This window comes from Pan troglodytes, chromosome 10 (assembly GCF_028858775.2).
Source record: "Pan troglodytes isolate AG18354 chromosome 10, NHGRI_mPanTro3-v2.0_pri, whole genome shotgun sequence".
Classification (NCBI taxonomy): Eukaryota; Metazoa; Chordata; class Mammalia; order Primates; family Hominidae; genus Pan; species Pan troglodytes.
Genome location: NC_072408.2, coordinates 78,615,021 through 78,628,397, shown reverse-complemented (window position 1 = coordinate 78,628,397; position 13,377 = coordinate 78,615,021). Strand labels below are relative to the sequence as shown.

Sequence of the window (13,377 nt, the reverse complement as noted above, 5' to 3'; positions counted from 1 at the left end):
ACAGAGACAGGTAAGGGAGGCCGAGCGAGGTGGCTCACACCTGTAATCCCAACACTTTGGGAGACCGAAGCGGGTGGATCACCTGAGGTCAGGAGTTTCAGACCAGCCTGGCCAACATGGTAAAACTCCGTCTCTATAAAAAATACAAAAAAGTTAGCCAGACATGGTGGTACATTCCTGTAATCCCAGCTACTCGAGAGGCTGAGGCAGGAGAATAGCTTGAACCCAGGAGTCAGAGGTTGCAGTGAGCCAAGATTGCGCCATTGCACTCCAGCCTGGGTGACAAGAGCGAAACTGCATCTCCAAAAAAAAAAAAAAGAGAGAGAGAGAGAGACAGGTAAGGGAAAAGACTCTAGTCAAGCAGGGCTTCAACTTTCTATTACTTGAACTTTTGCAACAGGATTGTATTCATGTGTCGATAGTATAATTCTTTTTTAAAAAGGAAAAGGAAAATTAGTAAGAATGAAAAGAAACTATAAAGGCACAAGAAAAATTAAGATGTAAGAAATAGAAAGAGACTGAAAAACAGTAGGTAAACTGAACAAATGAAATTATAAAATAGATTGTTTTTTCTTCCAGTTCCTTCCTCAAATGTCATTTCTTGTTTGACTAGTTTTTTTTTTTTAAATCAACCCTCAGGCCAGGTGCAGTAGCTCATGCCTGTAATCCCAGCACTTTGGGAGGCCAAGGCAGGTAGATCACTTGAGGTCAGGAGTTTGAGACAAGCCTGGACAACATGGCAAAACCCTGTCTCTACTAAAAATACAAAAATTAGCCGGGAGTGGTGGGGGGTGCCTGTAATCCCAGCTACTTGGGAGGCTGGGGCACCAGAATCGCTTGAACTCAGGAGGCGGAGATTGCAGTGAGCCGAAATCGCACCACTGCACTCCAGCCTGGATGAAAGAGAGAGACACCTCCAAAAAAAAAAAAAAAAAAAAAAAAAACCCTCACCACCATCCCTATTAACCCTAACCCTATCGTCAGTAGTGAGGAAAGCTAAGAAGCATCTACAAGAGTACTCTGTTCCCCACCTCTCTCTCTCTCTCTGACTTCTACTTCCCCCTACCAACTCTGCATACAAAAAGGCTCAAATTGGTAGGTCATGCCAATAATCAGGGAAATAAGGATTAAAGGTCAACCTGAAGACAGGACAACTAAGTCCAAAAGGCTGGAGTTTTGGAAAACATCATTTATCTCTAAATTAGGAAAAATCAAACACAATGAGCAAAGGAATAATATACTGAAATCAGGAGAATTAATTGAAAGTCAACCTATACAAAGAAGTTGGCAAGACTCCCAGCCCTTTTTCTCCACTCATTTGCCAGAATACTGCCATCCAAGCTTACCCTTTCCAGGCAGGAATCTGCAGATTCTTGTCAAATCTACTAGCCCAAAAAGACGTGGACTTTGACATTAGGGATTCTCCAAGGAAACAGCTTAGCCATGCACCCCAGGAAGAGTCTCACTATTACCAGGCCTAACCATACCTACAGAGAATATAATCACTGTTGTGCATCTGCTCTTAAATTTGTTAAATATGAGCCCCACACTACATAAGCAACAAACATCAAAGACAAGTTATCTACAGAAAACAGAGTTCAAATGAAATGAGGTGGGGGCAGGGCAAAAGGTCACTAAAGGGAAATGGACTACATAGGGAGATGAAAAACATCTAAGAAGCTATCCTTAAACTCCTCAGTAATAAGAAAATATATTACAACCACAAAGAACAGAATGCTAATGCTATTCCTTTAAAAGGGGACACGAGGACACTCAGAACAAGAAAGATGTCTTAGTAATGAAATTATAGCAAAAAATGAAAAAGGCAATAGAAAACTGAATTTCCTAGAAAATAGTACAGACAAATAAGAAAGAAAGAAACAGAAAGGAAGGAAGGAAGGAAGGAAGGAAGAAAAAACAGGAAAGAAAAGATTTTAAAATTACAGGACCAGTCCAGAAATTGTAGAGTTCCAGAAAGAAAGAAAACAGAAAATGGGGAAGAAATCATCACTAAAATAAATCAAAAATATTTCCCAGAATTAAAAAAAAAAGACAGAAGTTTCCATATTAAAAGAGCTCATCAAGTACCCAGCACAATGTATTAAAAAAACAAATCCACAAAGGCACATAACCAGAACATAAAACTAGAAACAAAAAGACAATAATTAAAAACTTCTAGAGAGGTTTAAAAAAACACACACACACACACACATAACATGGGATCAGGAATTAGAATGCATTAGACTTAACATCAATAAAGGAAAGTAGAAAACCTGGGGCAAAACTTCAAAAACAGCCAGGCACAGTGGCTCACGTCTGTAATTCCAGCACTTTGGGAGGCTGAGGTGGGCAGATCACTTGAGGTCAGGGATTCGAGACCAGCCTGGCCAACATGGTGAAACCTTGCCTCTACTAAAAATACAAAAACTAGTCGGGTGTGGTGGCGCACACCTGTAGTCCCAGCTACTCCGGAGGCTGAGGTAAGAGAATCACTTGAATCCAGGAGGCAGAGGTTGCAGTGAATGGAGATCCTGCCACTGCACTCCAGCCTGGGAGACAGAGAGAGACTCTGTCTCAAAAAAAAAATACAAAAAAACTTCAAAAAAAAAAAAAATCCACGGGAAAATTTACTTTCAAACTGTAATTCTTGGCCTGCCAGGCCAATTCAGAATAAAGCCAAGTCTTTAAAAACAAAAACAAAACAAAACAAAACAAAGAAATGTTTTTGTTCCCATGCACTCTTTTTCTCAGGAAGCCCTGGAGCTGCACCAAAACAAGGAATAAATCAAAACAGAGGTTGGCATGGGATACAGAAAACAGAGGGATTAAAATATGGAAAAGAGGCAAAAAAGAACCCCCAGGAAAGCTGCTGCACTGCAAACTAAAAGAGCAATCAGTCCAGGATAAGCTTGTGAGAAGGCTCTGGGATAAGAGTATCTAAGAAAATGAAATTAGAAGACAATCTATGTGTTTAAATATTCTGAGAAGAAATGTAGACAACTGAGCAAGAGTTTCAAGGTGATTCATAGATAAAACAGAGCTAAATCCCCACCTTCCACAGTGAGGAGTCAACACACATATGTAAATTGGAAAAAAAAATAGCAGTGTTAGAAGAATGTTATTTAGACACAGGGCTGTAACTAATCAAAAAAACAGCTACAAGGTTTATAATTGCCTTGGGAGATGGAAAATTTGGTGGAAAAGTGAGATACCTCTGTTTTCCATAATAAACCTTCTAAAACCCAGAATTTATGTAGGAAAATGTATAATTTGAATTAGAATGTATTTTATAAATAATAAAATCTTTAGGGCTAGGTGTAGTGTCTCACGCCTGTAATCCCTGCACTTTGGGAGGCCGAGGCAGGCAGATCACGAGGTCAGGAGATCGAGACCAGCAATATGGTGAAACCCCGTCTCTCCTAAAAATGCAAAAAATTAGCCAGGTGTGGTGACGCACGCCTGTAGTCCCAGCTACTCGAGAGGCTGAGGCAGAAAAATCGCTTGAACCCAGGAGGTGGAGATTTCAGTGAGCCGAGATCATGCCACGGCACTCCAGCCTGGGTGACAGAGTGAGACTCTGCCTCAAAAATAAATAAATAAATAAAAATAAAATCTTTAATAAAAAATTATGAGAAAATATTGAACAGACACATGAAAAGCACAAAAACATAACAGAATTAGAAGTACAACTATTTAATAAAAAAATCTGTTCAAATGATTCCTTATCTTACATCATACACAAAAATTAACTCAAAATGGACCATGCATGAGAAATTACTTAATGGGTATAATGTACACTACTCAGGTGATGGAGACTTGATGTGGAAGCGAGGAGAAGGGAGGGAAAGGGAGGAAGAAAGAAAAAAAAACAAATCACCAATCTAAATATAAGAGCTAAAACTATAAAACTCAGAAGAACAGCAGTACATCTTCATAATCCTGAGTTAGGTACTGGTTTCCTGGATATGACACGCCAAAAGCACAGGCAACAAAAGAAAAAAATAGATAAACTTGACTTCATGAAAATTAAAACCGTTTGTGCTTCAAAGCATACCAAAAAGAAAGTGAAAAAACAGTCCACCATACGGGAAAAAATGTCCGCAAATTACACATCTGATGAGAAATTTATATCCAGAATATATAAAGAATGCTTACAACTCAACAATAAAAAGACAAGTAACTACCCTGTAATGCCAGCACTTTGGGAGGCCAAGGCGGGCAGATTGCTTGAGCTCAGGAGTTTGAGACCAGCCTAGCCAACATGCTGAAACCCTGTCTCTACAAAAAATACAAAAATTAGCCGGGCATGGTGGCATGCGCCTGTAGTTCCAGCTATTTGGGAGGCTGAGGTGGGTGGATTGCTTGGGCCAGGAGGCGGAGGTTGCAGTGAGCCGAGATCACACCATGCACTCCAGCCTGGGCAACAGAGCAAGACCTTGTCTCAAAAATAAAAGAAAAGACATATAACTACATGGGCAAGGACAGGCATGGTGGCTCAAGCCTGTAATCTCAGCACTTTGGGAGGCAGAGGCGGGCAGATCACCTCAGGTCAGGAGTTCGAGACTAGCCTGGCCAACATGGTGAAACTCCATCTCTACTAAAAATACAAAACTTAGCTGGGCATGGTGGCAGGAACCTGTAATCCCAGCTACTTGGAAGGCTGAGGCATGAGAAATGTTTGAACCTGGGAGGTAGAGGTTGCAATGAGCTGAGATCGCACCACTGCACTCCAGCCTGGGTGACAGAGCAAGACTCCGTCTCAAAAAAAAAAAAAAAAGTAAATATAAATAAATAAACAAATAAATAAATAAATGGGCAAAAGATTTAGAACAGGCATTTCTCCAAAGAAGATACAGTTGGCCCTCCATAGCCATGGGTTCTGTATCTGTGGATTCAAACCTGGAATCTAAAATATTCAGGAAAAAAAATTCCACAAACTTCCAAAAGGTAAAACTCGAATTTGTTGTGCACCAAGTACTATGCTACATCAAATAGAACCAATACCCCACAGATACCAAAAGACAGTGTATACACCACATGGCCAATAATCCCATGAAAAGATGTTCAACATCATTAGTCATTAGGAAAACATAAAACCACAACGACATACAACTTCAGTTATGGTTTGAATTGTGCTGCCCCCTCCCAAAAAGATAAATTAACATCCTAACTCCCATTACCTCAGAACGTGACTCGATTTGTTAGGCTGGTGCAAAAGTAATTGCGGTCTTTGCCATTAAAGCAATGTCAAAGACCTCAATTACCTTTGCACTAACCTAATGGAAATAGGGTCTTAACACAAGTAATCAAGTTAAAATGAGATTATCAGGATGGGCCCTAATCCAATATGACTAATGTCCTTATAAAAAGGGGATTAACAGAGAGATAGACATGAACAAATGGAAGATGATGTGAAAACACAGAGGACACCATCTACAAACCAAGGAATGTCTGAGGCTACTAGAAATTAGCAGACAGGCAACAAACAGATTCTCCCTAACAGCCCTCAGAAGAAACCAATCCTCCTAATACCTTGATTGCTGACTTCTAGTCTCCAGAACTGAGAGACAATAAATTAAGACTGTTCTAAGCCACCCAGTTTGTGATGATTCGTTTACAGTAGCCCTAGGAAACAAACAGAACTTCATATCCACTAGGTTTACTAAAATTAAAAAGATAATAACAAGTGTTGATGAGGATGTAGACAAATTGGAATCCTCATATACTGCTGGATTAGAAAATGATGCAGCTGCTCTGAAAAAGTTTGGCAGTTCCCCCAAATGTTAAACACACAATTATAAAACCCAGTAATTCTACTCCTAGGTATACACTCAAGAGAAATAAAAACATGTTCACACAAAAACCTGCACATGAATGCTCACAGCAGCATTATATTTATTAGCCCCAAAGTGAAAACAACCCAAATGTCCATCAATTGATGAATAAAACTGTGATATATACACTATTAGACAATACAATGGTATACACAATATTATTCATCAAAAACAAAAGGACCATACATGCTATGTAACACAGATGAACTTTGAAAACCTTATGCAAAGTGAACGAAGCCAGTCACAAAAAAAAACACTACATTATTACATGACTCCATTTATACGAAATGTCTAGAACAGGCAAATCCTTAGAGACAGAAAGTAGATTAGTGACTGCCAGTGACTGACAGTAGGTGAAATGAGGGGTAACTGCTGATAAGAGTTCTGGAGGGTGATGAAAATGTTCTAAAATTAGATACTGGTGGATGGCTGCACAACTCTGTAAATATACTAAAAACCACTGAATTGTATGCTTTAAAAGGATGCATTTTATGGTATGTGAATTATATATGGATAATACTGTTATTTTTTAAATGGCATTCCCTTAGTAACACATTTTTTTCTTAAATACCTTTCTAGCATAGAGAATACTAGAGGAATCTAATGCATCATCCAATGGTCTCCAGTCCACTATTACTTCGGCATCCTAGAGAAAGAAATTATGAACTATATTTAATATTCAGCAATATGTTATTCTTATTTTATTCCCTGAACCCAAAATAAAATTTCAGCCTCTTAAATATCTACATTTTAAATATGCTAACATCATATGTAAATCAAAAATGTTACATAGATTTTTCAAATTCTGCCTACTTTTCATCATGAAAAATTTATATTGCTACAACTTCTACGTAAGTTTTAGAATATTCCATGTCATTTTATCTAAAGTACAGACGGTCCCTGACTCATGATGGTTTGACTCAGGATTTTTTTGTAATAGGATGGTGTAAAAGCAATGCACATGCAGTAGAAATCATACTTCAGGTAACCACAGAAACATTGTTTTTCACTTTCAGCACAGTATTCAATTCATTACATGAGATAATCAACACTTGATTATAAAACAGGCTTTATGTTAGATAATTTTGCCCAACTGTAGGCTAATGTAAGTGTTCTGAGCACGTTTAAGGAAATTAAGCTATGATGTCCAGTAAGTTAGGTGTATTAAATGCATTTTTGATAAACAATATCTTCAATTTATGATGGGTTTATCAAGACATAACCCCATCATAAGTCAAGGAGCGTGTGTTTGACTATTACATCATTTCGGTGTTAAATTTACAATTACTGTTCAATTACATAATTGTATCTTACACATGAAATTCAAACTTTCTGATAATTCTCCAAAGATGAATCACTACCATAAACTATTATTAAATAAAATCATTTACTAGAAACTTACCTTTTCTAAAACACGTAATATTCCTGAAATCAAGCCGTCTTGGTCATTGGTCTTTCCACAAGATGAGTGAATATATACTCCTTCTTGTTCATATATAATCTAAAACAGCAAAAATAAAGTTAGTCACATAATTTCTATAGAGTACTATTTTAACATGTTAAAATATTAAGATATATTTTCTTATCATACTTGGCCAAGTTTCTGATTATTTCATATATAAATGTATTATTTAAAAAAATACCTCTCAGAGTTAACAGCACTTCAATCAAGCAAACATAAACTGGAATTCTGCTTTGTTAATGCATGAAAGTTTATCAGATTCGTGATAATCACAATCTTGATCTTCTACTTAAACAAAGATGTCAGACTAATTGCAACAAGTCTCAATATTTAAATTCCACCTAAAATTTATATTTTTCGCCAGATGCAGTGGCACATGCCAGTAGTCCCAACTACTTGGGAGGCTGGGCTTGAGCCCAGGAGTTCAAGGTTGTAGGGTGCTATGACTGCACCTGTGAATAGCCACTGCACTCCAGCCTGGACAATACTGCAAGAACTCATCTCTATAAAAAAATCAAAAAAATAAGTATTTTTTTTCATGAGCATTAAGGAAAATACTGAGCTCGAACTGAAAATGCACTTGAAAATATCTAAGAATAAGAACAAATGAAACACAATGAGGAATCAATCCTTTCTAATTATTCCCATAATAGCACATTTTTACTGTAAGATCATTTTGGCATGTTTTTGAAACACCATGGCATAGAAATTCGGGAAATAATACAGGAATTTTAAAGAGCAGTGATGAGAACAAAAATAAAGAGAGTAGTGATGGAGACTCCTAGAAATGACTCACTAACTCAATTTCACAATATTAACTGAGTGCTTCTATATGTAAAAAGCACATAAAAGACCAAAAGTACATGAAGATGATAAAGACATAATCCTTGAATAAATTCCTATGGGAATATAGGGGAGACTTAAGTTAACTCCTGAGTAAATTTAAACATTTAAGGTTAAGCCTCATTTTTCATAGACATAATGTTATAAATTGAGATTCCATTCTTGAGACCCATTTCAAACCATTTAAAAATTTTTTTAATTATGAAAATAAGTAAAAAACAGTCACTTCTAGACCTAAGAACTTTTCACATATATAAGTCTGGTCAACAGAGTATATTATTCTATATTTCTGTAGACCTTTTATTAATATTAGTCTTCAGAATATCATGGGTCAGCAATGCAAGACAAGCACTATCAGAGTCTATCACTCCTTCATTCATAAATGTAAATAGGTATGTTTCTTCCTGTTTTTAGCTAACATTTACGGAAAACTTATACACTAGGAACTCCTTATATTGTAACTTAATCCTTACAACCACCCTAAATCACAGATTATATAACTACATTCTACTACATCATTGGGATCAGAAGCCCATTTGTGTGAATAAGACAACTGAAAGTGGTGAAATAACTGCCCAAATGAGGCAAATAATAACCGGTGGTGATGAAACTGAAACCCAAGGAGTCTGACAACAGAAAACTGCGCTCTTAGCCACTACAATATAAAGGTTCCACATTACTTTTACTGCCTCTCTCGGATGTGTTATGTTAATCAACTGTGATATGGACTTATGTCAGGAAACAGTCTTTTAAGTAATTAAAATCACCAAGGAAGTTTTGATTTCAAAAACCTAAGTAAAATGGCCTTTACTGAAATAGCTGTTAAGCATCAGACCAGCATATAAACAGAAGCTTACATGGGGATAGGATGAGCTGAGAAAGGGTGGGAGATAATTCTATACTGTTTGTACAGAGATGAAAAATTTTAAAGCCTACAGATATATGTACAAAAATATGCATAAGAATATTCACAGCAGTATTATTTATAATTTTAGAGGAAGGAGAAGGAGGAGAAGGAGAAGGGGAGGAGGAAAGGGAGGGTATGCATCTAAATATTCACAAATAGGAAAATTATCAAATATATCCTGGGATATCCATTCTTTGGGGGATACTATTCTGGAGTTAAAGGATGAGGCAGATTAAATGGACGGGGAAACAGACAATGCACACAGAAAAATCATCATGTATATATAGTATGCTGACATTTACACTTTCACAAAGTTTCTATCTCTGTGAAATATACAGAACAAATTCTGGGAGGATACTTTAAGGTATTAACAAAGACTACTTCGGGAGAGTAGGATGAGAAAAGGTTGAAACAGGAACTGTTAACTTTCTATGTTAATGCCTCTGACTTATTTGAATATTTCAAAGCGAAAGTATAGTCATATATTTAAAAATAATTTTAAAGAGTAACATGAAAATAGGAAAGTCCAGAAGTATAAACTAAATTTTCTAGACTTCAGTTTATCAATTTATAAAACAGGAGGGTGAACCAGATGCTCATACCTAGGAACACAAAAAAAAATATGAAAAGGTTATGGAAAAGAAATCCCTTAAAATCTCCACCTTTTGCAATATAATTTTATTAACTTTAGTCTGCATGTTGTACATTAGATCTCTAGACTTGTTCATCATATGTATCTATTTTCTATCCTTTGACCTACATCTCTCCATTTCCTAGCAACCCTGACTAGTGGTAACCACTGTTTAATTCTCTGTACTTGAGTTTTGTTTTGTTTTGTTTTGTTTTTGAGACACAGTTTTGCTCTGTTGCCCAGGCTGGAGTGCAGTGGCACAATTTCAGCTCACTGCAACCTCTGCCTCCCAGGTTCAAGTGATTCTCCTGCCTCAGCCTCCCGAGTAGCTGGGATTACAAGCATGCACCACCATGCCCGACTAATTTTTCTGTTTTTAGTAGAGATGGGGTTTCACCATGTTGGCCACGCTGGTCTCAAACTCCTGACCTCAGGTGATCTGCCCACCTTGGCCTCTCAAAGTGCTGGGATTACAGGCATGAGCCACAGCACCCAGCCCTGAGTTGTTTTTTTAATTATACACATTCCACATATAGGTGAAATCCCACAATTATTTTTCCTTCCGTATCTGCTTATTTCACGTAGCATAATGCTATCCTCCAGTTAAATAAGTAGATTTTAGCTGCTGTTGTCACAAAAAAGTAACTATGTGAGATGACAAATATGTTAATCTAATTCACTATAGTAACCATTTTACTATCTGTATGTATCCCATAATATGTTGTAAACCTCAAATGTACATAATAAAATTTATTTTAAAAAAGATATTGAGAAAAAATATTCTTGTGACAAATGGATCAGAGACATACTCAGAAATAACACTTCAGCATATTTTCACGTAAGACTCAGCTAGTAGAATAGTCGGGAACTTCCTAACTCCCATAGTGGAAAAAGAGACACTCATTTGGCAAGAAAAGCTTGCTATCATTAACAATGCAATCTAAGGTTCTATGATACCATTAACACTAAAGAGATTCTAGAATTTTAATGAGGTGAACCCTATACAATCAAATAAAACACTTTACCTTATTTAGGCACATTAAGCAACTCTTCCTCTTACATTTGTTGCTTAAGTGTTGCCTATTTTTTTTCACTTAAGAAAAAGTTGAAAGAGTTTCCTAAGTAGTTTAGCTGGGGAAATAATAAGAATTAAAGTGACAGACACCTTACAAAAAAGTCAAAGCTGGCCGGGCACAGTGGCTCACACCTGTAATCCCAGCACTTTGGGAGGCCGAGGTGGGTGGATCACGAGGTCAGGAGATCGAGACTGTCCTGGCTAACACGGTGAAACCTCGTCTCTACTAAAAAATAGAAAAAATTATCCGGGCGTGGTGGCGGGTGCCTGTAGTCCCAGCTACTCGGGAGGCTGAGGCAGGAGAATGGAGTGAACCCAGGAGGCAGAGCTTGCGGTGAGCCGAGATCGTGCTACTGCACTCAAGCCTGGGAGACAGAGCGAGACTCCGTCTCGAGAGGAAAAAAAAAAAAAAAAGTCAAAGCTGTACTCATTCTGTATTCTGTGTTCCTCAACTCCTCAGACCTTTTTGAGGAACAAATTATACATCCCAAAACTCCTAATTCCAAACTACATTTATACTGTCTTCAGAAAGCAGTCATGTTTAGCTTTCTAATTTTGAAGGGTGTGATGTTAACTGATACAAAGTAACAGTTCTGTCAGAAATGGCAAATAAAATTAATAAATTTATTAATTTGTAATAGCTACTAAATCTTACAAAGTCTTATATTTTATAAGACTTAAGGGCACAGGAAAAAAATAGTTGCATTGGTACATAATTTACTTCCAATATAAAATCACTTAGTGATAATTGTTTTAACTTAAATATAGGTTGAGCATCCTTAATCCAAAAATCTTAAATCTGAAATGCTCCAAAATTTGTGCACCAGCTTCAAGCTCAGAGGAAATGGACCTTGGAACACTTCCTCGGCTGGGTACAGTGGCTCACGCCTGTAATCCCAGCACTTTGGAAGGCCAAAATGAGAGGACTGCTTGAGCCCAGGAGTTCCAGACCAGCCTGGGCAACAAAGTAAGATCCTGTCTCTAAAGAATAAATAAATGATTTTTTGTTTTTAATGAACACTTTGTGGATTTCAGGTATTTGGAGTGGGGATCCTCCACCAGTATACTGCAAATATTCCAAAATTCAGAACACTTTTGGGTCCCCAGTTTTGAATAAGGGATAATCAACCTGTAGCACCTTGTTTCCAAAGTACCCTGATCTCACTTAAATCCTCACAGCCACCCTGAATAAGTCAAAACCAGTATTGTTATCTACATCTCTATTTTATGAAAAGAATAAATTGAGGAAAGAACTGCCAGGAAATCTGTAATCCAGTCTTTCCTTGGATAAATATGTGGTCTTCAGTAAAGTCACCAATCACAGATTTCCTGACACATTCATCCATTAAATCGTAACTGTTATTGCCTAAAGAAACTACCAGAAAATTTCCACATGGCTTCCCTAGAGGACAACAGTTCCTGAAATGGCTTAAATGCAGAAAACAATGCTGCTTCAGAACTAAAAACCAATTTTTAAATGTCTAAATTTATAAACCAATGCAGGAGCATTTGGCCTTTAAACAAAAACCCTTACTCTCATCTGAACTCCTAAATATTCTACACAAGAAGCTTAACCCTTTTCATATCATTTTGGTTTAGATCATTCATTGAATATTGTAGTCCTTCAATCTATTTTTTAAGGGTATGATCTTATTTTTTATTCATATGACATATCTGTTCATCACCCTAATCTCTAAGCACATGTGTTTATTAAAATACAAAAATCACAACTCTCAAATACCAACTATTTTAAATAGCCCAAAATACAAAAACAGAAGTCCGGAGACTGGTGTCAGCAAGACGGTCGTCTAGAAGGCCCTAGGGCTCATCTCTCCCCAGCCCGCAACAACCAACCAAAACAATGAACAAACAACTACATTTTAACAAAAATAACTGAGGAGACAGGCCAGGCACAGTGGCTCATGCCTGTAATCCCAGCACTTTGAGAGGTCAAGGCAGGAGGACTGGTTGAGCCTAGGAGTTCATAACTAGCCTGGGCAACATACGCAAGACTCTGTCTCTAAAAATAAAAATAATAACTGAGGGAGAGCACTAGAGTGCATCATAGGAATGACAGAAACCCTTGTGAGCACACAGAAAACTCGGGATGGCCACATAGAGAAACAAGGAAATATTGGGATCCCATCACTCCATCCCAGAGCTGAGATCATCTGGGAACCAGGAGGAACTTCTTCCTAAAGCAAGGATGTAAACAAGAGAATACCAGCAGCCTCCACCAACAACTTAGACACCTACAGACTTCACCAGTCCCTGCAGTCCTCACAGGCACTAACCCCAGCTGAGGGAGCTGCCTGGAGTCTAAATAGCTGTGCTCCCCCAAGAGAGGAGAAGATACTGCGTCTGTCCTTGTGGCCCAAAAGACTACTGCACTATGCCATCTTGGAACTGGAACTGTGGCAGAATGTGTATTGCTCTAGGGGCAAGTAGCCACAGATTCCCTTCATCACTGAGACTAAGCAACCACCGAACCACCCCAGCCCACTGGCCCATCCCCAAGCCAGCTGTGAAAAGTTGGTACACCCTTCCCTGTGGGGCCAAGTGGAAACAGAGTCAGTCCACGTACACTTGCCCTCACCCCCTCAGGCCAGAGCTAAAAGTGGCATC

At 37.9% G+C, this 13,377-nt stretch overlaps 1 protein-coding gene across 12 annotated transcripts in view; it reads right to left on the bottom strand.

The window, feature by feature from the left end:
• Nucleotides 1-13,377, bottom strand: part of TBC1D15 (TBC1 domain family member 15) — an 84,897-nt gene that overhangs the window by 45,209 nt on the left and 26,311 nt on the right. For 9 of the 12 annotated variants that reach the window (XM_016922592.4, XM_063784782.1, XM_063784785.1 and 6 more), the window contains 2 exon segments: nucleotides 7,237-7,335; nucleotides 6,406-6,480 (listed from right to left, as the gene is read on the bottom strand). In XM_016922592.4, the coding sequence (XP_016778081.2) occupies nucleotides 6,406-6,480; nucleotides 7,237-7,335 (174 nt within the window). 12 annotated transcript variants of the gene reach the window in all.